The 25493-nt window shown below is 51.4% G+C and overlaps 16 protein-coding genes and 1 non-coding gene across 17 annotated transcripts; 9 read left to right on the top strand and 8 right to left on the bottom strand.

Annotated features, from left to right (window-relative positions):
- Positions 1-191: 191 nt before the first annotated feature.
- Positions 192-1127, top strand: KLTH0H08998g (uncharacterized protein; the record flags this gene model as incomplete). The annotated part of the gene is made up of 1 exon (XM_002556219.1): positions 192-1127. The coding sequence occupies one exon, from the start codon at positions 192-194 to the stop codon at positions 1125-1127; it is 936 nt and encodes a 311-aa protein (XP_002556265.1).
- A 355-nt stretch (positions 1128-1482) lies between these two features.
- Positions 1483-2898, top strand: UGA1 (4-aminobutyrate transaminase; the record flags this gene model as incomplete). The annotated part of the gene is made up of 1 exon (XM_002556218.1): positions 1483-2898. The coding sequence occupies one exon, from the start codon at positions 1483-1485 to the stop codon at positions 2896-2898; it is 1416 nt and encodes a 471-aa protein (XP_002556264.1).
- Positions 2899-3270: 372 nt separating this feature from the next.
- CHS5 (Chs5p) lies at positions 3271-5178 on the top strand (the record flags this gene model as incomplete). Its single annotated transcript, XM_002556217.1, has 1 exon — positions 3271-5178. The coding sequence occupies one exon, from the start codon at positions 3271-3273 to the stop codon at positions 5176-5178; it is 1908 nt and encodes a 635-aa protein (XP_002556263.1).
- Positions 5179-5276: 98 nt separating this feature from the next.
- On the bottom strand, positions 5277-5633 carry VMA7 (H(+)-transporting V1 sector ATPase subunit F; the record flags this gene model as incomplete). Its single annotated transcript, XM_002556216.1, has 1 exon — positions 5277-5633. One exon carries the CDS (start codon positions 5631-5633, stop codon positions 5277-5279), a length of 357 nt encoding a protein of 118 aa, XP_002556262.1.
- A 338-nt stretch (positions 5634-5971) lies between these two features.
- Positions 5972-6832, top strand: DPC29 (post-initiation translation factor DPC29; the record flags this gene model as incomplete). Its single annotated transcript, XM_002556215.1, has 1 exon — positions 5972-6832. One exon carries the CDS (start codon positions 5972-5974, stop codon positions 6830-6832), a length of 861 nt encoding a protein of 286 aa, XP_002556261.1.
- A 694-nt stretch (positions 6833-7526) lies between these two features.
- On the top strand, positions 7527-9389 carry KLTH0H08888g (nucleobase:cation symporter-2 family protein; the record flags this gene model as incomplete). The annotated part of the gene is made up of 1 exon (XM_002556214.1): positions 7527-9389. The coding sequence occupies one exon, from the start codon at positions 7527-7529 to the stop codon at positions 9387-9389; it is 1863 nt and encodes a 620-aa protein (XP_002556260.1).
- Positions 9390-9758: 369 nt separating this feature from the next.
- On the bottom strand, positions 9759-10240 carry MRA1 (Mra1p; the record flags this gene model as incomplete). The annotated part of the gene is made up of 2 exons (XM_002556213.1): positions 9759-9962; positions 10208-10240. 2 exons carry the CDS (start codon positions 10238-10240, stop codon positions 9759-9761), a joined length of 237 nt encoding a protein of 78 aa, XP_002556259.1.
- A 257-nt stretch (positions 10241-10497) lies between these two features.
- MRX21 (Mrx21p) lies at positions 10498-11451 on the bottom strand (the record flags this gene model as incomplete). Its single annotated transcript, XM_002556212.1, has 1 exon — positions 10498-11451. One exon carries the CDS (start codon positions 11449-11451, stop codon positions 10498-10500), a length of 954 nt encoding a protein of 317 aa, XP_002556258.1.
- A 164-nt stretch (positions 11452-11615) lies between these two features.
- KLTH0H08822r lies at positions 11616-11715 on the bottom strand. Its single transcript is given in 2 exon segments — positions 11616-11659; positions 11679-11715. It is a non-coding gene; the product is annotated as a tRNA-Leu (tRNA).
- Positions 11716-12868: 1153 nt separating this feature from the next.
- On the bottom strand, positions 12869-13375 carry KLTH0H08800g (KLTH0H08800p; the record flags this gene model as incomplete). Its single annotated transcript, XM_002556211.1, has 1 exon — positions 12869-13375. The coding sequence occupies one exon, from the start codon at positions 13373-13375 to the stop codon at positions 12869-12871; it is 507 nt and encodes a 168-aa protein (XP_002556257.1).
- A 1157-nt stretch (positions 13376-14532) lies between these two features.
- TIF6 (translation initiation factor 6) lies at positions 14533-15270 on the bottom strand (the record flags this gene model as incomplete). The annotated part of the gene is made up of 1 exon (XM_002556210.1): positions 14533-15270. One exon carries the CDS (start codon positions 15268-15270, stop codon positions 14533-14535), a length of 738 nt encoding a protein of 245 aa, XP_002556256.1.
- Positions 15271-15572: 302 nt separating this feature from the next.
- Positions 15573-15980, bottom strand: DSS4 (guanine nucleotide exchange factor DSS4; the record flags this gene model as incomplete). Its single annotated transcript, XM_002556209.1, has 1 exon — positions 15573-15980. One exon carries the CDS (start codon positions 15978-15980, stop codon positions 15573-15575), a length of 408 nt encoding a protein of 135 aa, XP_002556255.1.
- Positions 15981-16312: 332 nt separating this feature from the next.
- Positions 16313-17710, top strand: SPO74 (Spo74p; the record flags this gene model as incomplete). The annotated part of the gene is made up of 1 exon (XM_002556208.1): positions 16313-17710. One exon carries the CDS (start codon positions 16313-16315, stop codon positions 17708-17710), a length of 1398 nt encoding a protein of 465 aa, XP_002556254.1.
- A 236-nt stretch (positions 17711-17946) lies between these two features.
- RLF2 (Rlf2p) lies at positions 17947-19695 on the top strand (the record flags this gene model as incomplete). Its single annotated transcript, XM_002556207.1, has 1 exon — positions 17947-19695. One exon carries the CDS (start codon positions 17947-17949, stop codon positions 19693-19695), a length of 1749 nt encoding a protein of 582 aa, XP_002556253.1.
- A 175-nt stretch (positions 19696-19870) lies between these two features.
- MCM4 (MCM DNA helicase complex subunit MCM4) lies at positions 19871-22600 on the top strand (the record flags this gene model as incomplete). The annotated part of the gene is made up of 1 exon (XM_002556206.1): positions 19871-22600. The coding sequence occupies one exon, from the start codon at positions 19871-19873 to the stop codon at positions 22598-22600; it is 2730 nt and encodes a 909-aa protein (XP_002556252.1).
- A 474-nt stretch (positions 22601-23074) lies between these two features.
- On the top strand, positions 23075-23434 carry ATP20 (F1F0 ATP synthase subunit g; the record flags this gene model as incomplete). Its single annotated transcript, XM_002556205.1, has 1 exon — positions 23075-23434. The coding sequence occupies one exon, from the start codon at positions 23075-23077 to the stop codon at positions 23432-23434; it is 360 nt and encodes a 119-aa protein (XP_002556251.1).
- A 244-nt stretch (positions 23435-23678) lies between these two features.
- ROK1 (RNA-dependent ATPase ROK1) lies at positions 23679-25379 on the bottom strand (the record flags this gene model as incomplete). The annotated part of the gene is made up of 1 exon (XM_002556204.1): positions 23679-25379. The coding sequence occupies one exon, from the start codon at positions 25377-25379 to the stop codon at positions 23679-23681; it is 1701 nt and encodes a 566-aa protein (XP_002556250.1).
- Positions 25380-25493: the final 114 nt, after the last annotated feature.

Here is a 25493-nt window from a genome sequence, read left to right as displayed (position 1 = left end):
CGTCTTTTATGGAGCCCAACCTTGAACGAGTCTTGACAACAAGTCGTAAGCAGAGCTCATCGCGCTTCTCTTTGAAATCCCGTACTCGGGGAGCTCTTTCAAGCGTAGCTGGAAATTTTATAAGGTGACGAACTTCGAGAACACGCACAGAACACTTGGAAAGGAGACAAACTGACAAAATAACGAACCGCATGATACACCAAATGGCACCATGGGTGCCCCAGTTCATTCAGTCCTGGAAAAACCACTCGCAGCCCTTCGCGCCGTTCACTTTTGCGACCCTGGATATGCAGAGCAACCGTCCAAAGTGTAGAACTGTGATATTCAGAGACTTCCTGTTCCACGACAAGCGGAGCAATGTGCTGACGTTTACTACAGACATGAGGGGTGACAAGGTCAAGGAGATTTTGGGATCAGGCGCTGAGACTGCGCCATTCGAAGCGTGCTTTTACTTCCCCAGCTCGTGGGAGCAGTATCGCTTTAGCGGAAAGTGCTTTGTCGTGTCGAGGCAGTCGAAGCCACTGATTACTCATACATTCAATGGAGCAGAGTCCGGCGCTATCGAATACCCAATCCTGTCGCCCAGCATCTACGGCGACGCGCATGTGCTCTACCAGCACGAGCACGTGGACGAGAGCGAGGATGAGCACGTACAGAACGACGAAGAGCACAACGGTACGAGCGCAGACAACGAGACCGAGCCTGATGTAGCGTCTGTGCGCCCCGAGCTATCCCGTACCTCTACCCGTAGCTCCGGCCCTGCAGCCCACCACGCTGTGCTGACGCCCGCCGAATACGCTCCTCCAACCCCCAAAGAATGGGATCTTGAGCTCGCCCGCCAATGGGCCGACTTATCGCGTTCTACAAAGGCACAATTTCGCAAGCCCCATCCTGGCACGCCGGTCACCTCAGAGACTAGCAAGCAGCTTGACAAGATCCAGCGTGGTGTCGATGGCGCCAAAGAAAATACCGGCTTCGACAACTTTGGCGTTGTGTGCCTATGCATTGACGAGGTTGACTTTCTCAATCTGAAGGATGGCCGAGGTGGCGAGAGGTGGAAGTTCCGCCGTCACGTCGAAGAAGACTCCCACTTAGAGTCCTGGATTGAAGAGGAAGTTTGCCCATGAGCTGACGCGCCTGTCCGCTCGCTCGTTCGTAGAAAAGAACATTTGAGTATTCATTTAATGATAATGATCGACGACCGCTTTACATCTGTACTTTTTTTCCAGTCGCTGGCGGTTTCCCGCGGTACTACTGATTGAAATAGATTCCCGCGCGGGAAACCTGAATTTCCCAAGCAGGCATCAAGGCCGATCAATGATGAGCTGGGAAACAAGGGCGGCGGGACTGGATTGTGATGGACAGGGGAGGCAAAAGTATAAGAAGGAGAGCTCAAACAGTCACTCTTAACCAACGTTTGATATTTAGTCCTTTTTATCCTCACCAAGACTTCCAATCTTAAACATCATCCTTTCCTATCCAATGTCCGTTGCTGCAAAGTACTACCCAAGCGAACCAGCTAGCCCATCGGTTGTGACAACCAGTATCCCAGGCCCCAAGTCCCAGGAGGAGCTTGCCAAGCTGGGCAAGGTGTTTGACGCCAGACCCGCATACTTCATGACTGACTACGAGAAGTCCGTGGGCAACTACATTGTTGATGCGGATGGCAACACATACCTGGACTTGTACGCTCAGATCGCCTCTATCGCGCTCGGCTACAACAACCCAGCCCTGATCAAGGCTGCGCAGTCACCTGAAATGGTGCGCGCGCTTGTGGACCGTCCTGCGCTGGGAAACTTCCCTTCTAAGGACCTAGCTCCAATTTTAGAGAAGATCTTGAAGTTTGCACCAAAGGGCCAAGACCACGTTTGGTCCGGTCTGTCGGGTGCCGACGCCAACGAGCTTGCTTTCAAGGCCGCCTTCATCTACTACCGTTCTAAGCAGAGAGGCTACGACACTGAGTTCTCTACTGAGGAGAACCAAAGTGTCATGAAGAACGCTGAGCCAGGCTCTCCACACCTAGCCGTCCTTTCTTTCAAGAAGGCTTTCCACGGTAGACTTTTCGCCTCCGGGTCTGTTACCTGCTCTAAGCCTATCCACAAGTTAGACTTCCCTGCCTTCCAGTGGCCTCACGCCGAGTACCCAAGCTACAAGTTCCCTCTGACTGAGAACGAGGAAGCAAACCGTGCTGAGGACGACCGTTGTTTGAAGATTGTCGAGGACCTGATCACTTCTTGGTCTATTCCTGTCGCTGCCTTGATCATCGAGCCAATCCAATCCGAAGGTGGCGACAACCACGCTTCCAAGTACTTCTTGCAGTCTTTGAGAGACTTGACTTTGAAGCACGGTGTGGTTTACATCGTCGATGAGGTTCAGACTGGTGTCGGAGCTACTGGTAAGTTCTGGTGCCACGAGTGGGCTGATATTCAGCCTCCTGTCGACTTGGTGACTTTCTCCAAAAAGTTCCAAAGTGCTGGCTACTTTTTCCATGACCCTAAGTTCATTCCTAACAAGCCATACAGACAGTTCAACACCTGGTGTGGTGAACCTGCACGTATGATCATTGCCGGCGCTATTGGTCAAGAAATTGTTGACAACAAACTGCTCGAACAGTGCAGCCGTGTCGGCGACTACTTATTCTCCAAGCTCGAAGCTCTACAGTCCAAGTACCCCGAGAAGTTCCAGAGACTGAGAGGCCAGAACAGAGGTACCTTCATTGCCTGGGATCTGCCATCTGCTGCCGAGAGAGATGCATTGCTCAAGAGCTTGAAACTTCACGGATGCAATGTTGGCGGGTGTGCTGAGCTCAGTGTCAGACTGAGACCATCCTTGACTTTTGAGGAAAAGCACGCTGACATCTTTGTTGACGCTCTGTCCAAGGCTGTTTCCGAGCTTTAGATTACACCGGACTTGAAGTTTGTCAAGCATCATGTACCATAATATATAAAACAAGCTATCAATATCGTTATTTTGTCTGAAGAAGTTCTTACAATTTGCTTGGAGCCTTAATTGTTCATTTTGGAAGGATTTCGTAATTGATATTGCAGGCTCTTCATCAGTCAAGAAAAGCCCTCCGCCAATAGAGATAGAATCATCGCCGGTGAGTTGCTAGCGGCGCTGAGTCACAAACCGGTCTCCTTCAGTCACTTGTTCATGATGAATCTCAGTACGTTTGTACGAAGCCTTAAGTTTCCTTAGGTTCTTCAAACTTTAAAGGAGAATATCAAAGACGATAATAGTCGATTAGAACACTATTGCGGCTTCAAACAGATGGCATCCGTGGAAGTTTCCTTAACGGTCGGTAGACTGGACGCGTCCCTCGCGCTCCTGACTACTAAAAACCACCATGTAATTGAGTTCCCAACGATGCTACTTCCGGATAACATCAAAGCTGGGTCAATTGTTAAAATACAAGTTGCAGAGGACGCAGATCTCGAACGTCAAGAACTTGAGCAGTTCCAGACACTGCAAGATGAAATTCTCGAAAAGTACGGAACGCACAGTCCGCAAAGCCCTGTGCTTAAGGTCGTCAATGTTACACAAACGAGCGGCGTTTTAGGCTGGGAGCCTATTGAGTTAGGTTCTGCACAACTGAAGTCGCTGTTACTTTACAAAGATGGCGTGCGGTCTCTCATGATACCCAATCCTTTCAAAACAACAGCCACCAAAATTTCAGGACTTTCTGTCGACAGTGAATACACGTTCCAGCTTAAACTTTGCACAACATCTGGAGACCTCTGGTCCGAAAAAATAACGCTCCATACCCATAAGATGACAGACATGTCTGGCATAACAGCATGCTTGGGTGCGCTCGATGGAATCGAAGGCATCACAAGGGAACACATTGAGAATAGTCTCAAAGAAATCGGCGCAAAACCATTACAATCTCATGTTACAATTGACACAACCCACTTTATCTCGAATGACAAAGATAGCGACGATGATGAATTTCATAAGGCCCAGCAGAGCAACGTTCCTATCGTGAGACCTGAGTGGGTGCGCGCTTGTGAGCTTGAAAGAAGGATTGTTGGAGTGCGTGGCTTTTATCTAGATGCAGACCCAAATAATCTGGCGAGCTACAAGTTTTTAAAACTTCCTCCAAAGGAAGGACAGCAGCCTGTAAGCAACGCGGCTGAAGATGGTAATGTGATGGCAACTGATTCTAAATCTCTCAAAGAGCCTGTGGAAGAGGGAGAGGATGCTGTAAATGGAGATATAAGTGAGTCAGCTACACCTATCCAAGCTGAAAAAGGCTCTCGCGAGGACACTGTGATTAATGATTCTGCCGAGCTTAAGACTGAGGATGAGGGAACTCAAGCTTCGCAAGTCAAGCTCGACGAAGCTGTAACAAATCCCGAGTATGATGATGGAATGCCAGAAGCAGATGTTGCCGAACCAGCCGCCGAGTTTGCCGCCGAACCAGCCGCTGAGCCTGTTGCTGAGCCAGCCGCTGAGTCTGTTGCTGAATCTATCACTGAGACCGCAGCTGAACCTATCGCTGAGTCCACCGAAGAGCCTGCCGAAGAGCCTGCCGAAGAGCCTGCCGAAGAGCCTGCCGAAGAGCCTGCCGAAGAGCCTGCCGAAGAGCCTGCTGACGAGCCTGCCGAAGAGCCTGCTGACGAGCCTGAAGTCCCTGTCAAAGCAGAGGCAGAGATTGAAAGTATCAACAATGAAGACATAAACACTTCCAGGGTGAATACAGAGCTTGACGAAAGCCAAGATGCCCAGGCGGTTGCTGAAAACGCGGGTTTTCATGACCAGCCGCCAGCTAATACGGAAACGACCGTGACAGGGGAAAAAGATTTGCAGGAAGCTGCCGACGAGAACGCAGGCGATTTCGCTTCTAGGCAGGAGGCCGAGATTCAGGAAGCCAGCTCAACTATCGAGCCCAACGGTATGTCGGAAGTTGGAGCTGTAGCTCCAACTTCAAGTCAAGAATTAAGACATGGCAACGCCGAAGAAGATGAAGCGCGCGCTGCAGGCACCCAACTTGACCAAGTTGAAGTTGTAGGCGAAGATAATTCGCAGCTTAACCAGAAAGAGGAAAGCACAGATGTTTCAGCAGCAGAAGAGTCGGCGGAACCTAATGCTTCTCTGCCAAAGCCCGAGGCCAACGGGACACAGACCTCTAGCAAAAAGAAGAAGAACAAGAAGAACAAGAAGAAGGGCAAGAAATAGTCTTATATAGAGTGTACGTTGAAAACCAGCGAACTTATCGTAACGTCAATTCTATCTATTCTACACACGTCTTGGTATACATTTTTTTTTGTCTGTGTCTATTCTCCGAAAAGTCTCCTGACCCTCTTCAAAACTGAATCCTTTTCAGGGTCGTAAGGATGCTCTTTGGAAGGAATCTCAAGAACAGCGGGGAAGGCGGCAGTGTAGCTGTCCACCTGGCCCCTAATCTTCTCGGCAACGTGCTGGTTAATCAACAAAATCGCGATGTCGTCTCTTTCTTGAGTAAACTTGTCAAAAGCACCAAGAATTTCTTCACGAGTAGTTTTGCCTTCTTGGTACATAAAGAAGTTCTTCTCCTGGCTTGATGGCGAAATCTGGCCAACACCGGCCAGCAAAAGGCCTGTGCAGGTGTCTTCGTCACCGATAATAGCGATTAGAGAGCGGTTTTCGGACATTGTTTGTTGGTCGGAGTGTCTTTGAAGGGAAAGTTGTGGACGGTGACTTTGGGCCAGCTTAAACGACTTTGTTCGTTCCACGTGATATCAACACTTTGACATCACGATAGCGGCACGGGCTGATGCAGCGCGTGCGTCCGTAGTTTTGGGTTGGTAGGAGCGATGCTATGCTTACACCGGGTGGGTTTCGGTCCCCTCCGCATGCACATCCAGCTTTTTTTAACTGCGAACTTGACATGATCTTCTAGAATCACCGAGATTAAAAAATCAATTGGTTTAATGACAGGTTCGAGTTGCGGTGCTGTTAGAAAAGATTCCTCCAAAGTCGCTATCCAGATATGCTGCGTCTTTTGAAACCCGGCCGCTGCCCGTCGGCCTTACGCCTTTTCTCAACTTGCAGCGCAAGACTATCGGGTCATAACAAGTGGTCGACCATCAAGCACGACAAGGCAAAGAACGATGCCGAGAAGAACAAGCTCTTCAACAAGTTCGCTAATCAGATCGCGCTCGCTGTGAAGCTCGGCGGCGGCTCCACCGACCCTGCGCTAAACATCCGGCTGGCTGCGGCTATCGAGTCCGCCAACAAGAACAACGTTACCAAAAGAGTGGTCGAGAACGCCATCAAGAAGGGCTCGGGGGCAGGTGGCAAGGACGGTTCGAAATCCGGGTCGTGCGTCTACGAAGGCATGGGCCCCGGCGGTGTCGCATTTGTTGTTGAGGCGTTGACCGACAATAAAAACAGAACCATTGGCCTGGTGAGGAGCACCTTTAGCAAGGTCAACGGCAGCATGACTCCTACGCTCTACTTCTTCGACAGGAAAGGCTACATTATCGTGCAGCCGCCGCAGGAACTCGACGACTTCGATCAGGTCTTTGAGAAGGTGCTTGAACACGAGGGCGTTGAGGACCTGGAACAGGTGGATCCTGAAAACGATGCATTGGCCGCTGAAGACCTGGCGCCCGGCTTTGCATCGAGCGTCTACGAGCTCAGCACCGAGCCTGCGGCGACAAACCAGGTGGCATCGAGCCTTAAACAGCATGGTTTCCATATCAAAGAGGTTGGGATTGGCTACGTGCCCAAGAGTGACATGTTAGTGGATGTCCAGAACGAAGACACTATGAAGTCGGTTGAAAAGTTTATGGGCCAGCTTGACGAAATAGACGATGTTACGGATTTTTACTGCAACCTGAGAAAGTAGCGATACAATGCACAATCAAAATATTCAATATCATGTACATAGTGAATAAGCCACTAAGAGCCTCAAAGGAACCTAAGTACTCCGGATCCCGGGGTCCTGCGAGGGTGCTGGTTACGTTAGTCTTACATATCTATTTCGTCCATCATTACCCTCATTAGATTAAGCCCCGCTTTCCAATGTCTGTTCTTTGGTTGGCTGCAGCGATAAGCGGGCATGAGCGAGATCAATGGCAAGGATCTGAGCGGTGAAAAGATCAGTGCCAGACGCAGTTTTCGGACATTTTGTAACCCAAAGCGGCTAGTTTTGTCAGAACAGTGGCAACCTAGTTCTCTGATTTTTCGGGCTCCTCAGTTTTGGCTTATCTATAGCATCCGCACAATCTTGAATTTATCAGTGCAGTTTTCCACTAAGCTCATCGCACCCATCAGTATATAAGAAAGTGGAACTAACCATGAACTAAGAGCACTTCTTCGCAATGATCAAGGAGCGCTTGTTAGGACTCAGAGTTCATCTTTCCTAAGTGGTTCGAATTAAGGGCTGCAGTTCACCGTGAGTCATCTCACATCCTAAAGCCATATCAAGATTTCTTATAAAGCTACCAACGAGCTGATAAGTACGCAAAAGACAGTCTGAAGAACCCCGTATTAATCTTCACTTGCGGGCCACACAACTATAATCAGTACTGAGCAATAGTATGGAATTCGAAGAAAGCTCGCAAGAAGCGAGCGCTGTGCGAGTCGGGAGCAGGGTTAGAAGCACCTGGCAGAAAATCCTGCACAAGTTTACGACGAGAGAAGGCTTGTTAGGAGACTACGACTATGCCTTTTTGTTTACACCTTCGTACCCATTCAAAGACTGGGTCAACCGCAAACGCGGCATCGAGCCGATGCATAGAGATCAGCCATTTTTTTCCGTACACTCCGAAATGCCCATTCTTTTGGGTCTGCTACTGGGTCTTCAACACTCGTTGGCAATGTTAGCGGGTGTGATTACTCCCCCCATCATTATTTCATCTGTGGCGAATTTCCCTATGGAGGTTCAGCAGTATCTCGTGTCGGCATCGCTGATAGTTTCTGCCATCATGTCCAGCATACAGATCACAAGATTCCACATCCCTTACACACCCTACTATATCGGCTCTGGTCTTCTCTCCGTTGTTGGTACTTCTTTCGCCACTATCACAATTGTCGAGAAAGCCATTCCTGTCATGTACACCTCAGGCTTTTGCCCTATGGAAGCAGACGGCACAAAAGGGGCCTGTTACGCGGGATATGGTGCGTTGTTGGGGACCGCGGCTTGTTGTGCCTTGCTGGAAGTGGCTATGTCCTTCACACCTCCAAAGGTTTTGCAAAAGGTCTTTCCTAAAATTGTCACCGGTCCTGTCGTTCTTTGTATTGCAGTGAGTTTGATTCAAAGCGGCTTCAATGACTGGGTCGGTGGTTCCGGATGTGTTGGTGCTATTTGCCCATCTGAGGGTGCACCCATGGCTGGAGAGTGGGGCAGCGCAAGGTTCATTGGACTCGGCTTTCTTGTTTTCACGACCATCGTCACTTGTGAAAAATGGGGGTCTCCGATTATGAAATCTTGTGCCGTTATTGTCGGGCTTATTGTAGGTTGTATTGTTGCGGCCGCGTGTGGTTACTTCGACCATTCCTCTATCGACAGCGCACCAGCCGCCACCTTTTTGTGGGTCCACACGTTTCCGCTCAAGGTTTACGGCCCCATCGTGCTTCCCATGCTTGTAATGTACATTGTTCTGGCCCAAGAGTGTATTGGTGATGTTACGGCGACTTGCGACGTTTCCCGTATGGAAGTCGAGGGCGAAATATACGAAACAAGAATTCAGGGTGCGGTGCTGAGTGATGGTTTAAGTGGTATTCTATCTGCGCTTTTCACCCTCCCCCCAATGTCTACTTTTGCTCAGAACAATGGTGTTATTTCGTTGACGAAGTGCGCTAACAGACAAGTAGGCTACTGGTGTTGTTTTTTCCTTCTGCTAATGGGCATCTTTGCCAAGTTTGGTGCTGCCCTTGTGTCGATCCCAAAGCCTGTTCTTGGAGGAATGACAACTTTTCTATTCACCAGTGTGGCCGTTTCTGGTCTTAAGATTATATCAACAATCCCATTCACGAGGCGTGACAGATTCGTGCTTACAGGGACTCTGCTCTTTGGGTTTGGCGCTATCTTGGTACCAAACTGGTTTGAGACTTTCTTCCACTACTCGGGATCGAACCAATCGCTGCAGGGTTTCTTGGATGCCATTATTTTGATCATGGAGACGGGCTTTGCCATTGCAGGCGTTATAGGAATCATACTGAATTTGATGATTCCACAAGAGCTAGACGAGGACCTGATGGACGACATTGAAATCCAACAAGGCAACTTAACCGCTTTGGAGGGCCAACGGTCTGCCCTTGCTGAAGGAGGACCGGTGCTGACAGGCAAGGCGAAGGAAGCTATGTCCAAGGATAACGGTGTCAGTAATCCTCAGAATAGTTTCGAAGGAAAGGACGATAGAATATTTGTCTCTGCAGGAGAAACGTCTCCTTCAACCTAATTCTGCTATAGCAGTTTATCTACATTCAACTAATAGCTTCTAGCCTAGGATACAATAAAGCCACGCTGCCCTCCACAGGAAAGGAGGGCATCAAGCTTTCGGCTGTGGCATGCTCAAAATAATTGATATTCTCTCCATAAATGTAAATACCAACCTGCAAATAGTTCATATGGTACAGAGGTTTGGATATAACTTTGCAACTCCACTGAATCGATGATTGATCATGAATGTTTACGTATATTGAATAACTTAGATTAATTGGGCAGCGTTTTGGGCAAGGCCTCGAACGCGGAAAATGCATGCTGCATCGAATTGTAGGGCTCCAGGTCCTGTCGACAGAACAGCCGATGCCTAAGCGGGAGGAAGAGCTTACTCTTTCTTTTCGAACTTTTCAGGCTCCTCCAAGATCGTCTTCAGGCCAGATCTGTCAGGGTTCTTTCTACCAACTCTCAGACTTTCGTCCCATCTAAACTTCTTGTAAGTGAACCAGCAGGCAGAGGAGACGGCAACACCCATGGCGACAAACAGAGGAGTCAGTTCAACAGGGATGTCGAAGCCAGACTTTTGTTTCTTCTGAGGTTGCGAGTTAGTAGAGTCGCGGAGGCAGATGCGGTAGGAAGCGAGCGCGCGGTCCCCGGCAGCTAGTACGAAGTATCGAGTTGCGTCAGAGGCCTACGGGCAGCCCCTGGAGCCGGCCCTTTGACAGACGGGAAAAGTCATCGCCGCGCGCCAACTATTTTTGCGCAAGGGTCTTCGGGGCGCTTCTTTGGGCGGGCGTTCGCCGTCATCCGCACACAAATTCATCACTGTAAACATACGGCCGCGTTCAATAGCAAACTAGTAGGTCTCATCGCTGTCTTGTTAATTAAACTCTGTGATGGGGAGGTCTGGCTATGTCCATGGAGTTATCGATCGTGTGCCAACTTTTCAACTTTGAAGACACGTTCGTCTGACGTGATTCGAGATTATTTCACAGATATGATTGGCTCATGGACCCAGTTACTCGCGAATAGTCCCGCAGCGGACAGTGGTCCCTGGGCAAGATGCTATGAATATGGTCTTAACTAGTTCCTACTTGCCTCTAGCAGAGCGCCTGTCGTGCTCCTTACTACGCCTGCATGAGGTCGCGGACAGCTTCGTAGACGACCCAGCTAACAGCTGTGGATGGGACAACCTTGAAAAGGTTGGCAGTCAGGCCTTTGTAGTAGCCCTTGAAGCCTTCGGTGCGGCCTATGGTGACGAGCGCGTCGGTTACGCTCTTGTAGCGGAAGCCCAGCTCGTTCTGGCCCATAGCCAGCACCTGGAAGCGGCGCCGAAGCAGGTCGAACGGGTAGGTGATGGTCTGGGCCACGCCGCCGCTCAGCGCGCCGATGGTGAGCTTGAACACGCTGGCCCAGCCGGGGTCGACGCTGGGCGGAATGAACTCGCGCAGCTGCTCGTAGACGGCGAAGTTGAGCGCGACGTAGGGCACGACGCCGATGCTGGTGGGCCAGACGCCGCGGTACAGGCCCACCACGCCGCCCTCATTTTTGTACGTGTTCTCCAGCAGCTCCCACACGCCAGGCGGCTTGGCGACGTTGGCGGCCTTGGCGCGCTGCAGGCTCGCAAGGTTCGCCGTCTGGATGGACAGCCGGGTGCGCACGAGGTCCAGCGGGTACGTCGCCAGCACGCTGCAGCCGCCGCACAGCGCGCCGCTGAGCAGCCGCTGCCAGTTCTGCATCTGCTGCGGCGCGCGCCCGTCGGCCGCGCCGCGCTCGAACCACTGCTTCTTGCAGAACTCGTACACGACGAACTGCACCGCGCTGTAGGGGAAGATCCGCACGCAGTTCAGGCCGTTGCCGCGCAGCAGCCCGGGGACGCCCTCCTCCGCGTACACCTGCCTGACAGCCCCGAAAATGCCCTGGTTGTACGCGTGTGTGGAGCTCTGCACCTGCAGCAGGATCTTGACTCTTTCGAACGGCGACACCACCGTGCGCGACACCGCGCCGGCCACGCCGCCCGCGATGAACGCCACGCTGGCGTCGCTCCTGAGAGCCCTTGTCCAGCCGTTTTCCTGGGCCATTGGCCGTTGAATCGCCACAGCACGGGTCCGCCGTCGCGCTGCGTGAAAAAACTACGATCCGGGACGCGCCGCGCCTGAGAGTTTCGCGGCGATCCAATATTTTTCACTTCTGGTGCTCGGCCTTCTCCGAACCACGCGACACCTTCTTGTCCAGCAAAAAATAATGAGAGCTACGAGATTCGAACTCGCGAATCCGAAGATATCAGAATGTTTGAACTTTGAAAGAACCTAAATCTGACGCCTTAACCACTCGGCCAAACTCCCTTGGTGATAGATCCACTCGATATCCGCCTATAAGACCACTTGCGCCGGCGGTGCCCACCGCCGTATGAGCCGAGGACGGCACGCGCGCTGCGGATCGCACAGCACACGCACGACTTGCGCACAACGTGCGTGCTCACGTGACCCGCCGCGCGCGCAGGGACTTCTCGTTCGCTTCCAGTACGGCTCGTATATTATTGCGGCCGCGGCCCGCCCTCCGCGAGACCTGAGCTTCTCGGGCCGCGATATGCGCCCCCTTCCCAACACACAGTTCCGCCATTTTGCCACCGCACCTGCCGGATCCTGATGGATCCGGCTGGATTGTGCCCGGACATAACCGCAAAATAGCATTTAACTGTGGGAGCGCGGCGCGCTCGCTAGTGGCGGCCCCAGGCCCCAAAGCGAGAGCGCTCCAACTCGCAGGGCCAATGCACCGAATGCTCGAGATTTTCACGACAGTCGTGCACAGGTCGGTTCGAACCTCTCAGTGCGACCTAAGTCTTGCCTAGGTATTTCCTGTGTTTTGCCAGCGTAATCACAACACCCGGTTCTCACCGCATCCCGATACGATTTCGTCGCGGCTCCGCTAGCTCACGTCTTCGCCTGCCTTAGTGACATCGCTCTGACGCCGGTAGTGTTGCGTCGATCGGAACGCTGAGCAGCCCGTTCAGGGCTGGTCGTCTGAAACTACGAGGCAGACCTAATTCTTTTTTTTTTCGTTTTTTTTTTGTTCTTCCATCACCGCGCTGGGTCTTCAGCTGCAGGGGAAAAGTACAGAAGAAGTATATTTGTTCCACGCATTGGTATGCAGACGCGACTGAAATTTACCGTAGCACTGCAACCATCGCAGAATTTGGCGATTCGCATGGCGACGCTTCAGGTGACGTTGCGTCGGCGTGGCGTGCGGAGCGCGCGGAGCGTGGAGAGCGCGTTTCGCGCGTTTCGCACGTTTCGCACGTTGGGCAGACGGGTGGGTGCCGGCGCGGGCGCGCAGCGGCGAAATGCGAGTGTCACTGTGCACGGGTCATCGGGTGCGCTGCGGGCGCGGGCTCCAGGGCTCTAGGGCGCCGGCGGGTCGTAAATGCTGTTCTTTAGACTACAAACGTAAGCGTATACGTAAACTGTACAGGTAACCGGCGGCCGGGCCCGCGGGCGCTCAGTCGCGCGGCTTGTCGTGGATCTTCTTGTGGCGGATCAGGTTGCTCTTGACGTTGAAACGCTTGCCGCAGTGCGGGACGTCGCACACGAAGGGCTGGTGGCCGGTGTGGATCAGGGCGTGGGTGTTGAGCCCGCTGGGCCGCGAGAAGGTCTTGCCGCACACGTGGCACTCGTGGAGTGTGGCGCTCGGCGGCGCGCGCGCCGGCACCGCCAGCGCCGCAGGGTGCGCGAGCGGGGCCATGTGCGCGAACGGCAGGGCGGACTGCGGCAGCGGCGGCGTATGTACCATTGGCGGCGTGTGCACCAGCGGCGGTGTGGGCGTCAGCGGCGGCGGCACGTGCGGGTCACGTGCCGCATCCCCCTCGCCGCGCCGCGCTCGGCTGCGGATCTCGGGCTTCTTCACCTCGCGCAGGATCTCGGACAGCGACCGGCCCCCGCGCTCCTGGCTCTCGCCCCGGCCTCGCTCCTGGCTTGCGTCTCGGCCTCGCTCCTCTATCAAGCCCATTCACGAGTCACGCTCGTCTTCCGTCATGCGAGTTCCTGCCGCACCAGCTGTCTCTCGTTCCCCCGCGTCTCGGCCCGACTCTTGCCCCCCGCCCTATATATATATACATATATATACTCGGCCTACGCCCATGCACACCTGCCGTGAAATATCTGCCGACTCGCCCCCAAATACTCGCCCTCTCCGCGCCGAGTACATAAGAGTATTGGAATGTTCCCGCGCGGGCCTAACTACCCTGCCGCCACAGCATTGCGCCGATCCTGACGCCCGGCGGCATATGCCGTGCGTGTCTCTTGGCACGGCTCGCCAATTTGCTCGCCAATTCTCGAACGTTTCCTGCGCGCACTGCCCGTGCTCTGAGGGGCCTATCGTACAGTCGTGAGGCAGCTGGTTTCCACCCCCGCCACCCCTTGCGGCCAGTGCGCACGTTGCCTGCGCTAGGGCCTGCACTGTTGCGCTGCATCACAACGGTAATATACGGTGCGATCACCTAAAGAGGCAGGCGTAGTGCTCGACACAAAGGCCCGCATGGACCGCCCGTCTTGGAATGTTCCATACATGTGCCTCGGCTGGTACCCCTGCGTACAGAGTGAGCCGGAGGATTTTCTCAATATAGATCGCCGGCGCGGCAGGCACGAACAGGAAACACCTCATATCGGAGCTGGCTGCAATCGCGTGCAGGCAACGGATTGTTTTGTGACAGGTAGACGCAACGAGTTGCGTGGGGCGAATAGGGGCGGGCCAGGCGGTTTGCTAGAACGGCTGAAGCGTAGGCAAGGGGCGGGCGGTGGCCCGATCAGGTAGGTAAACGGCGCAATATGCAGTTGCATGCACGGACATGCATTGGCACCGCACGGTCGCGCAGATAAAGGGACGGGCCCATGGCGTGTGTTAACGTTAGCCCGCATGCAGGCGGGACGGGCGTGCTTGGCTGCGGCGCGGGGGCGTGCCTGGGCAGGCACGGGCGGCGGGCTGCGATTGTCGATGGCGGAGGCGCAGTGGCGGGCGGTAAGTGCGGACCACGTGACGCGCGGCGCGGCGCGTCACGTGCTGTCGCGTCGACCGTCGATATCCATTAACTATGCTATGCTACACAATACAAACCGCGCGGCGGGCCGCGCGGGCCGGGCAGGCCGGGCAGGCCACGCGCTGGCGCTCTACGAGTAGGTCTCGATCAGCGTGTCGCGCAGGTTGCCCGAGATGGAGTCGGGCTGGGCGTCCTGCAGGCGGAAGATGCTCTCGATGACGCTGAGCTCGGGCGCCGTGGTGTCGAGTCCCGTGACCGCGAGGTAGTCGTTGACGACCATGCCCGCGCCCACGACGGACGAACCGCGGTTGACAGTGCCCGCGACCAGCGGCACCTGCAGCAGCGACGACAGCTCTTCCTGATCCTGGATGGAGGTCTGCGGGTGCACCAGGCCACCCTGGTTGCTCAGCGCACAGTACGAGCCCACCAGCACGTTGCCGGAGATGGTCTGGCGGAACACCTCGACGCCCAGCACGTCCGCGATCAGCTCCTCGGTCTCGCGGTCGATGTCAGGGTGCACGAGCGCCACGTAGTCGTTGCAGCAGATCACGTTGCCCAGCGCCGAGAGACGCTCCTCCACACGCTGGATCTTGACCGAGTCGGGCAGACTGTTCCTGAGGTGGTGCAGCTCCTGGTCCGTGGTCTGTGTGGGCACCAGCAGGCCTCTGCGGTTGCCCGCGGTCATCCGGCCGATGATACGCGTGCCCGCGATCGTGGTGTGCACGATGGGGATCGCGTCCCCCAGCTCGGCCTCGAACGCCGAGTAGAAGTTCTCGGAGCCACCGACGGTGACCAGGCAGTACGAGTTGGTCAGCTTGGAAAACACGCCGACCTCGTTGGAGTTCTCAAATTGCGTTCTGCTAGCCATTTTCTCTGTGGGATTCTCTTGCTTTCGGGTATCTGTAGTAAGGCTCAAAATTCTGGGGTCCTGGCTTGTTACAGGCTTCGAGCTTCAGATGTGCGTTTCTGGACTTGAGATGCGATGCGATGCCTTGCTCTCTTTCTCTTTTCATATGTGGAAAATTTTTATACTGATGGGGCCTTCGTACATAATAGCTTGGTCACTATAGAGCGCCTGGTCGCAGATCTGCAGAGCATCGGCCGAACACCTTCGCGAGGCCCCGCGCGCCAGTAGGGCCGCGGAAGCTAGTCCTCCGACGTGGGATTTCATCACGCCAGCACGCTGGCCAAACTCAGTAGGTTCACGGTCTCGCGAGCGCCCTCGGCGTCCAGGATCTCGCACACAATGCCTAAGGGGCCCCGGTCGCAGTCCGCGCAGATCAAGTACTTCTGCAGTTTCCCCAGCGTGTACGGCCGCTCCTTCCAGGTAAAACGCAGCTCCTGTGCATTCTCGGCAGCAGCCTCGATCTCAGTCGGCACCTGCCGTGAGACCCCAATGTTGTCGAAGTCCCAGATGTCTTCGAACACAGAGAATTCCCCGCTGCGTGGGGCCTGGTTCGAGGGCAGTGCCAGCCTTAATTTGTCGTAAACCTCAGCCGGTAGAACTACCTTGCGGCCCTCTTCTGCGCTAACAATACAGCTATCGCACCCTGCGAAGGGGCAACGCAGTTTGGTCATGATCCCGGGCTTGTTTGTGGTCGCTTCAAGGTCCTTAGGCAGCTCTAAATTCTGACCTTTAGCTGCAGGCTTTCTTCCAGACGGTGCTCTTGCCTAGCCCGCGTTCCCTCGATGAGCATGGATTCTGAATGTGACAAATGCTCGGATATTTGTCACGTGCTTGCTCGATGTCCCTGAGTACGATTATCGGCCTTTGTGTCAGCGGGTGACGAAGTGATATATTGGGCCGACTGGCAAGCGCGCTGTGTCGCGGGCGACAAGGCCCTATAGCGCGCGCTTTTGCGCACTGCAGGCGATTTGAATCTCACCTGCTCACTGTTCCTAACCCTTCCATGTCTGAAGGAGACTCTGATTGCGACCTTAGCGAGTTATCGCACGGCCTGACACAGCTTTCTCTCCGGCCAGCCAACAGAAGCGCTGCGTCCCCGGCACGCGGCGCGAGGGCGCCTGCGAAAAGCGCTTTGCCCAAAGCAGACTCCTCGTCGCGTGTGCATCTGGCGTCTGTGAGAAACGAAAACTATCACTTGAAATTGGAACTCACGCAGAAAAGCCAGGAACTTGAAGCCCTGCGCCGCCAGATGCAGAGTCTGGAAAAACGGAAACAGATGCTCGGCTCCACAGACGGCCTTCTGAGCCTGAGAAACATGAAAGTGCACACCTGGGAGCCTGCGGGCTCGCCCACACGTCCCCACCAAAGCACGCTTTCTGAATGTGAAATTGTGACGCATTTCTCAGGATCACCTTATAAGGGCGAGCGCCTGGGTTCCCAGCAGGATACCGCATCGCGGGCCAGCACTAGCAATTCGCGTGTGCGCCGCAACCACAATTTTTTCCGAAACTTCGTTGTGCCGTTCCTGCAGAGAAACATCGATGCTTTTCGCCACAGCGACATGTTCTGTGACGAAGCCGCGAACCTGGGGCAAAAGCTCGAGGAGTTCAAAATACACGGGTCCAAAAACAAAGAGCTCAAGGTTCAACTGATGATGGATATCTTGGATGGCCTGAACCATCTGCAGCAACAATGTGTCGCGGTACTCAATCGTGAGCTGCAGGCGAAAAAGGTTTCCTCGCAACTCGAGTTTCTATTTACGGTTTTCTTAGACCCCGAGCAGTATGGTCTCGTGCGGCAGGCACACGTTGAAAAACTGCGGCAGGAGCTTTACGATGTTATGCTGCAGCTGTGGGACTACGATGGAAGGCGGCCTTTATCGCAAGAAGGGTCACCCTCTCGAAAACCAACTATCAGCGGCTTACCCGCGAAGCAGATGCCTCGCAGTGGGAAAATTCCCAAATTGCAACCACAAGGGTTCGGAAAAATGGCTCGCACGCTCCGAAAAACACCTTGTGATCTTCCAGTTGCTCCTAGCGGTGTTTTGGAAAACCCCCGCAGTACTGAATTCTCCCCTTCGAATAAACCCCGGGCGGCAAACCGCCTCGACCCTCTTAATAATGCGTATGCCTCGGAGCGCTCTCGTCTTAAACAGAACCGCGACGCTCTGGAGTTCATACCCATTGGCTACAACGAAGTCATGCTTTCAAAGAAGACCCCAGATCGTAGACCAAAGTCCCGGTCAAAGCTTCAAGAATCCATACACATGACACCGCTCACAAGGTGTGCCAACAACGAAGAAGAGATGGAAACTGATTCGCTACAAGTTTTTATTACCGAGTTCTTCAAAGATACACAGAGTCAAGACGACTCGACTACGACGGTGGCCAGCAATTTTTAAATACGTATTTAACAAGAGTAAGAAGTGCATATTACGCAATATTCGAGTGGCCAGTGCCGCGTTCAGTATAGCTTCGAGCCATCACTTTGTGGAGGCTGGTCTTTTCGCTTATTGTTGAATAGTCTACACATGTTGTGTGACGCGTGAAAAAAGTTGTAGCATACTTAATTGATAAAATCATCAATAGAGAATTTGGAGTCCATTATTTGAGCAAAAGGACCCTCTATCGCGTGTACATGGCCTCAATTCTGTCAGATAGTTCACTATCAGACGTGGGCTCGCCAGAAGTGCCAACTGTCGCGGAGCAGATCACATCCTCAGACTTGCTTGGAAACCTGAAAGATGAACAAGAAAGCCGCGAAGGGCCCCAATCTAGCCAGTCGTTGACCGACGAGAGCGAATCTCCACAGCGTAGCAAAGATGCGGATCAACTACGCAGTCTGGAAGGAGTAGAGAGCACAAATTCTGAAATTGAGAAAGCTGCTGCTACAAAGGTGAGAAAGGAAGAGGCCAAAAAGCTTCGTGAACAGCTGAAGCAGGAGCAGAAGCTTCAAAAAGAGCTCAAGAAGGAGCAGGAAAGAAAGGATAAAGAGCTCAAGAAGGAACAAGAAAGGAGAGAGAAAGAGCAGAGGAAACTCGAAGAGAAAAAGCGCAAAGAAGAAGAGAAGAAAGAGCGAGAACGCAGGAGAGAAGAAGAAAAACGCAGTCGAGAGCTGAAGCGAGAACAGGAGAAGCGCGAGCGTGAGGTTCGCCGCGAGGAGGAAAAGCGCCGAAAGCTTGTAGAAAAGCTAAAAATTGAGGAGGAAAAGCGAAAGAAGGAAGAAGCCATCGAAAAAAGCCAAACCAGAATTGGTAGCTTTTTTAAGAAGTCTAGTACCCATAAAAATGTTGTCTCAACCAAGACTGACTTCGAAAAGAGCTTCCTTCCTTTCTACATTAAAGATGGGACGATCATGGGTGAAAACTTTAAGAGCTCTCCGAAGGACCTCGAGCGCTCCAAAGCCGAGATTGACGCCCAGATGAAGCTGAGTTCGAATGAGGATGACACGATAAAATGGTTGGAGTCATGCAGAGTGTCCAGAGGGCACCCGGTGATGAAATCCGCAGTTGAACTGATACAAATGATGACTAGCAAAAACAAAACTAATAAAGAGCTGGAACAACACCTGCAACAAATCCCACACAAATTCATCAAATTTTATGAGAATGTACGGCCGCCCTACATTGGAACATACTCTAAATTCGTGGATATGCCGCGTGATAATCCCTTTACTATCGAGTTGACAGGATTCGACTACGATTACGACTCGGACTGGGACTGGGTGGATGAAGAGGAAGAAGAAGGCGGCGGAGTTGACGACCTCGAAGATGGCGATGAGGAAGAAGACGATGATGATGAGCCAGAAGAAGGAACAGATGGTGAATTTGAAGGCTTTCTAGATAGAGAAGATTCACAAGGACCCCGAGATGGAAAGAAGTTCCTAGGTCCACTCATTCCAACAATTAAATTGCGGTCTCAAATAAGCGAGTTGGACGAAGATGACCAATTGTACTTCCAAATGGTGGCGGTCGAATATCTCATTAAAGAGCAGCCCTTCCCTGTGGATCCAGCGCATTACCCTGTAGCATCTTCGAAGAGAAGCCTCGTCGAAGCCTCTTTGCCTACCAAAGGCTCAAAAGATAGCCCGACAGACGATGGTACCTCAGATGCGCGCTCAAAGAAGCCGAAAACGCTCGTTACAGAGCCAGTGGACCTACTGCGACTATTTAACGAAGTCCACGAAAGCACATTCTCGTTAGGGACAATCACTGAGATCCTGCAGAAAAATCTTCCACATTATTCCAAAGAAACAATTAGGAATACCATTAAAGAACACACCACGAGGCCTGCAACGAAAGCTGGAGGTTCCAGGAAGTGGGTTCTCAAGAACCTTGATCACTGGGAAGCTTTGAAGCGCTCTCATGGGTCATTTTCTGCTAATTAAATGGTGCTCTGCTATTCTTCAGCTGTATTACCCTAATTTAACTCATTTAACTCGATTTTCGAAGTTTCGAATCATTAACCTTTTTCGACTAACAAAAAACTGAGGTTGACATCAAAAGCGGGACATCAGCTCGAGGAAGAGTTGAGAGCAGCACAAGGGCCTGCAGAGATCAACAATGTCAGATAACCGCAGCTCACCAGCCCATGATGGAGGGTCCTCCCCAATGGCAGCCCCTCCATCGTCTCTCGGAGGATCCTCTCCACCATTGTTTTATAACCCGTCGTCCTCATCACAACCTGACACATATGAAAGCCAGCAGAGGCAACACGCTGTTGGTTCTTCGCCCTTTCGCTATCCTTCCTCATCGCAGGGCCACCCGCATGCTACATCGGACACATTCGCGTCACAAAGAAGGTCCCAGAGAAGTTCTGGATTTGGCCGCTTCACGGACCAATCAAGCGAGCCAGACCTGCTTTCTTCCTCGCTTTCCGGTCATGCATCACAACGTTCAAGTCAACGAAGAAGCGACCTGCATGCGTCTGACCTCTCTTCTCCGAGGAGAATAGTTGATCTGGACTCCCAACCTGCTCCTAGTTCCTCGTCAGACCCTGTAAGTGAGGCCGCAGAGCCTCTAAGGATCATTTGGGGTACAAATGTTAGTATTCAAGAATGTGCCACTAACTTCAGGAATTTCCTGATGTCGTTCAAATACAAGTATCGTAAGGTACTCGATCAAAATGAGGACCTTATTAACGACACCGAAGACCAGGAGCTTTACTATGTCAAACGCCTGAACCAGATGATGGAAATGGGCTCGCTTAACTTGAACTTAGACGCTAGGAATTTGCTGAGCTTCAAGCCTACCGAAAAGCTGTACTATCAGCTCATGAGCTACCCGCAAGAAATTATATCGATCATGGATCAGACTGTGAAGGACTGCATGGTGTCTCTTGTTGTGGATAGCAATGCGGAGTCGACCCTTGATGATGTGGAGTCCAAGTTTTATAAGATAAGGCCGTACAACATTGAGACCAAGAAAGGAATGAGAGAGCTTAATCCCAATGACATTGACAAACTTATCAGCGTTAAGGGTCTTGTACTAAGATCTACACCTATTATTCCTGATATGAAAGTCGCCTTCTTCAAGTGCAACATTTGCGATCATACAACAGTTGTCGAAATCGATAGAGGAGTCATTCAGGAGCCAGCGAGGTGCCCCAGAGTCGCGTGCAACCAGCAAAATTCTATGACACTGGTACATAACCGATGCTCCTTCGCTGATAAACAAGTTATTAAACTACAAGAGACCCCAGATACTGTCCCTGACGGACAAACGCCTCATTCAGTCTCTTTGTGTGTCTATGATGAGTTGGTTGATAGTTGTAGGGCCGGTGACAGAATAGAGATTACAGGTATATTCCGTTCTATTCCCGTAAGAGCAAGCTCCACGCAGCGCGCGTTACGGTCTTTATACAAGACTTATCTTGATGTCGTGCATGTAAAGAAGGTCGCCCATGATCGACTAGGCGCAGACACATCTACTGTTGAGCAAGAGCTGATGCAAAACGAGCTTATCCATGCAGACGTCCAAGAGGTTCCCAAGGTCTCTGATGACCAAATCAGAAAAATTCATGCCGTTGCTGCGCGGGACGATGTCTATGAGGTACTAGCACGCTCTATTGCGCCGAGTATTTTTGAACTAGATGACATCAAAAAAGGCATTCTACTTCAGCTATTTGGTGGAACTAATAAAACTTTCACAAAGGGTGGTAGGTACAGAGGAGATATCAACATTTTACTCTGCGGTGATCCCTCAACCGCGAAATCCCAGATTCTACAGTATGTGCACAAAATCGCCCCTCGAGGCGTTTACGCTTCAGGTAAGGGTTCGTCCGCTGTAGGTTTGACTGCGTACGTTACGAGAGATATAGACACCAAGCAGCTAGTACTTGAAAGTGGTGCACTAGTTTTGTCCGACGGCGGTGTTTGTTGCATTGATGAATTCGATAAAATGAGTGATTCTACGAGGTCTGTCCTCCACGAAGTGATGGAGCAGCAGACCATTTCCATAGCTAAAGCTGGTATTATCACAACTTTAAACGCCCGAACTTCTATTTTGGCAAGTGCAAATCCAATAGGTTCGCGCTATAACCCCAATCTTCCTGTAACAGAAAACATCGACTTGCCCCCTCCCCTTCTTTCGAGATTCGACTTAGTCTATTTGGTACTAGACAAAGTCGATGAAGCAACAGACAGAGACCTTGCAAAGCATTTGACGAACCTTTACCTTGAAGATGCTCCTGCAAATGAAACTGAGGGAGATGTACTACCGGTTGAACTGCTAACCACATACATCAATTATGCCAAGCAGCAATATGCCCCTGTTATCACAGAGCAAGCTAAAACTGAACTTGTGAGGGCTTACGTGACCATGAGGAAGATGGGCGATGATTCCAGATCAGACGAGAAAAGAATCACGGCAACAACAAGACAGCTTGAGAGTATGATCAGACTATCGGAAGCGCATGCTAAGATGCGCCTCTCGCAACTTGTTGAGCTTCAGGACGTTCAAGAGGCTGTAAGACTGATCAAGTCTGCCATCAAAGACTATGCCACTGATCCTAAAACTGGAAAAATTGACATGAACCTTGTTCAAACAGGCAAGTCCGTGATACAGCGCAAGCTGCAGGAAGATCTGTCGCGCGAGATGGTCAACATCCTTAGAGAGCGTCCTAACAATACGATATCGTACAATGAGCTTGTACGAAGTATCAACGAGCAATCGCAAGACAAGGTGGATGTCACGGATATATCTGAAGCGCTTTCGAGGCTACAGCAAGAAGATAAAGTTGTTGTTCTGGGAGAAGGCGTAAGAAGGTCTATCCGTCTAAACGGCCGTATTTGAAACTATCGCTGATGATGCGAACAAATTGTAACCATAAAATAACAAGATAGCTTACAGAATATAATGACTTGTAGCCGCTAACAGGCTAGTTCGACTACGTAAGGGTGCGCCTTTCGCGTTGAATGGGTTTTTCGCGATCACAGTGATTTAAGTGAAAGGAACTTTCTAAATGTGTCACTAAACCAATATTACGGATAAACTCAAGCCCGACGAGCAGCGAGAAAGTACTCCCCACGCTGAACCCAGTGCCGGAGGTTGTGCTCGAGAAGTTGCCGATTCCGACTTTTTCCTTCAGTACTTTGCGAAATCGTCGAATTTGATTGGTCAAGACACGGGCTAGTCGCTAATTATAAAATTTTTTTTCAAGATGCCGATATCTTAGTCTATAGAATAGCATCTAAGCAAACTCGTATTAGGGCCCCACAAACTGTCATTGAGCTCTCGCTGGCACTCGGACTATCACAAAACTTAACAATGCTAGCAAGAATCCAATCATTTGCCACCGGTATTGCCTCCAAGGCCCAGACCTACACTACAAAAACCTTCTACTACTCTAAAGTTGTGGGCGAGCTATCCAAGCAAGTGTACTTGAAGGAGGGCCTACAGCCTCCTGCCATCTCTGACTTCCAAAGCGTCTACACTAAGCTGTACAAGCAAGCGCTAGATTTGGCTTTGAAGCCCAGACAGTCCCTGAGCCTTTTCAAGAACATCCAAAAAGACAGCGTTTTGAAGTACGGCGCGTACGGTGTGCAGCTAGCTGGTTTGTACTCACTCGGTGAAGTTATCGGTAGAAGAAAGGTAGTGGGCTACACAAACTACGCTGCTCATCATTGAAGGGTCTGGCTACTCAAAAGCGTCAACGACGACCTGATACATAGCATCGACTTTCACCAGCAAGCCGGAGCATTAAGCCTATACAGAAGTTGTCCGCAACCAAGTCACAGGATCTCCATTTTTCTTTAACGTTCTCTGCATTATATTATATTCTTTAAAATTCAACGCCTGTATGTCTATTATGATACTCTTGCAGAATAGTGATGATAAGTTATTGTAGTATACAAACGATAGTAATACCGATTCAAGAGCGCTCCTCGTCGTCCTGCTCCTTGCGTTTTTTCGAGGCCTCCACCATTTGCTCTCTTTGTCTTCTCTTTTTCTTGACCACGTTGGGTACTGTGCTAATCTGCTTCCTTTCTGGCCGCGACTTTCCCTTCTTTAGAGCTTCCTTCTCTCTCTTGGTCATCTTTGCAAATTTCTCCATCCACTCAGCGATTTCAAAACCGCTTTGACGCATGACGTTAATTATGGGTTTGATAGCCATGTCATCCTGCTTGGTGTAAAATGTCACAGCTTTACCTTCACGGCCACCTCTTCCGGTCCTACCAATCCTGTGGACATAAGCCTGTGCTGACCTTGGCACGTCGTAGTTTATAACTAGGTTAACGCCCTTGAAGTCAACACCACGAGCCAACACGTCGGTACAGATCAAACACCACAGCTCGCCTGTCCTAAAGCGCTCAATGATTGTGTTTCTCTGAACTTGAGTTCTTTCTGCGTGGATAACGTCGACATTTAGATTGTCGTAGAGCAGTTCATGGAATAAAGCTTTAGCTCTGGTGATAGACTCAAGGAAAATAATCACCGGAGGCTTGAACCCACCCTCCTGTATCATCTGCCTAATCGCGACCAGCTTTCCTTCTTCATTACCACAATAAACCAGCTTCTGCTCGATGTTGACATTAGCGGCTTCTTTATGGCCAATTATAATCCTTACTGGATCCAGCATAATGCTATTGACGACTTCCTCCAAACTGGAAGGAACTGTCGCAGAAAACATAGACTTTCTGAGCTGAGAATCTTGGCAAGATGCAAGAATGCTATCGGCTTGCTCCACGAAGGTGCTGTCAAACAGCTTATCAGCTTCGTCAAATATCAGATGCTTAACATCTGAAAGGTCTAGTGCTTCGTTCTTAACAACATCTATCAACCTCAGCGGTGTGGAAATTATTAAGTCGTATTTTTTGTCGCTGATAACTTTGTTTCTGAGCTTTGCACTCAAGGATTTGCTTAGAAGGGCAATATTAAGGGGCCTCTTTCTGGCTAAGTAGATTTTGTGGCTAAGCTTGCTGCACTCCACAAAAATCTGGTTAGCCAGCTCTTTCGTGGGCGATATTATCAGGCCTTTGAGGCCCTCTTTGTCCCCCAGGGATATTATTTGCTGCAAAAGTGGCAATATGAAGGCCACAGTTTTACCAGAACCCGTAGGCGCACACGCCAAAACGTCACGCCCTTCAAGAGCTAGAGGAATAGCCTCGCATTGAATTGGCGTAGGTTCTGTAAAGTGGCTTTCAATCAAGTTCGACAGTAATCGCTTATCAAATTGGAAACGTGTTATCAAATCCTCAAACGAACCAATCGGCAGTGGGAGATCTTGGCCTGTAACATTCCCTTTATACGACTTTCGCAGCAGGACCGCATCGTGAGCACTCGAGATTTTGGGCGGTGGCATCTCGTCTCCCAAAGTGCTCACCTCAGCCGCAATGTCCTCCGCAGGATCGTGTTTCCCAGCTTGCGCGTTTTCTGTCTTGCTCACCACTTTCTTGTTTCTGAAGAAATCAAGCTCCTTGGTGAGTTGCTTGTTGTCATCCTCTTTCCGGGTACTTCCCGCCTGGATCTGTTTACGTTGAGACCCATTTGACTTGCTAAAGTCGCCTGACGCCCCTAATTTCCCATTCTTTTTTACGTTGGCTCCCCTCGTGAGTACCTGGAAGATATCCATTATGTTCTGCTTTGCTTTGAACCAATCTGGAGTTGTCTTCTTAACCGGTTTCCGCTCAGTCGTTGCTCATCTCACAGCTCATCGCTTAAGTACTAGCCAAAAATTTCATGAGAA

Source organism: Lachancea thermotolerans, assembly GCF_000142805.1.
Source record: "Lachancea thermotolerans CBS 6340 chromosome H complete sequence".
NCBI lineage: Eukaryota > Fungi > Ascomycota > Saccharomycetes > Saccharomycetales > Saccharomycetaceae > Lachancea > Lachancea thermotolerans.
This window is presented reverse-complemented; position numbering and strand designations above follow the sequence as displayed.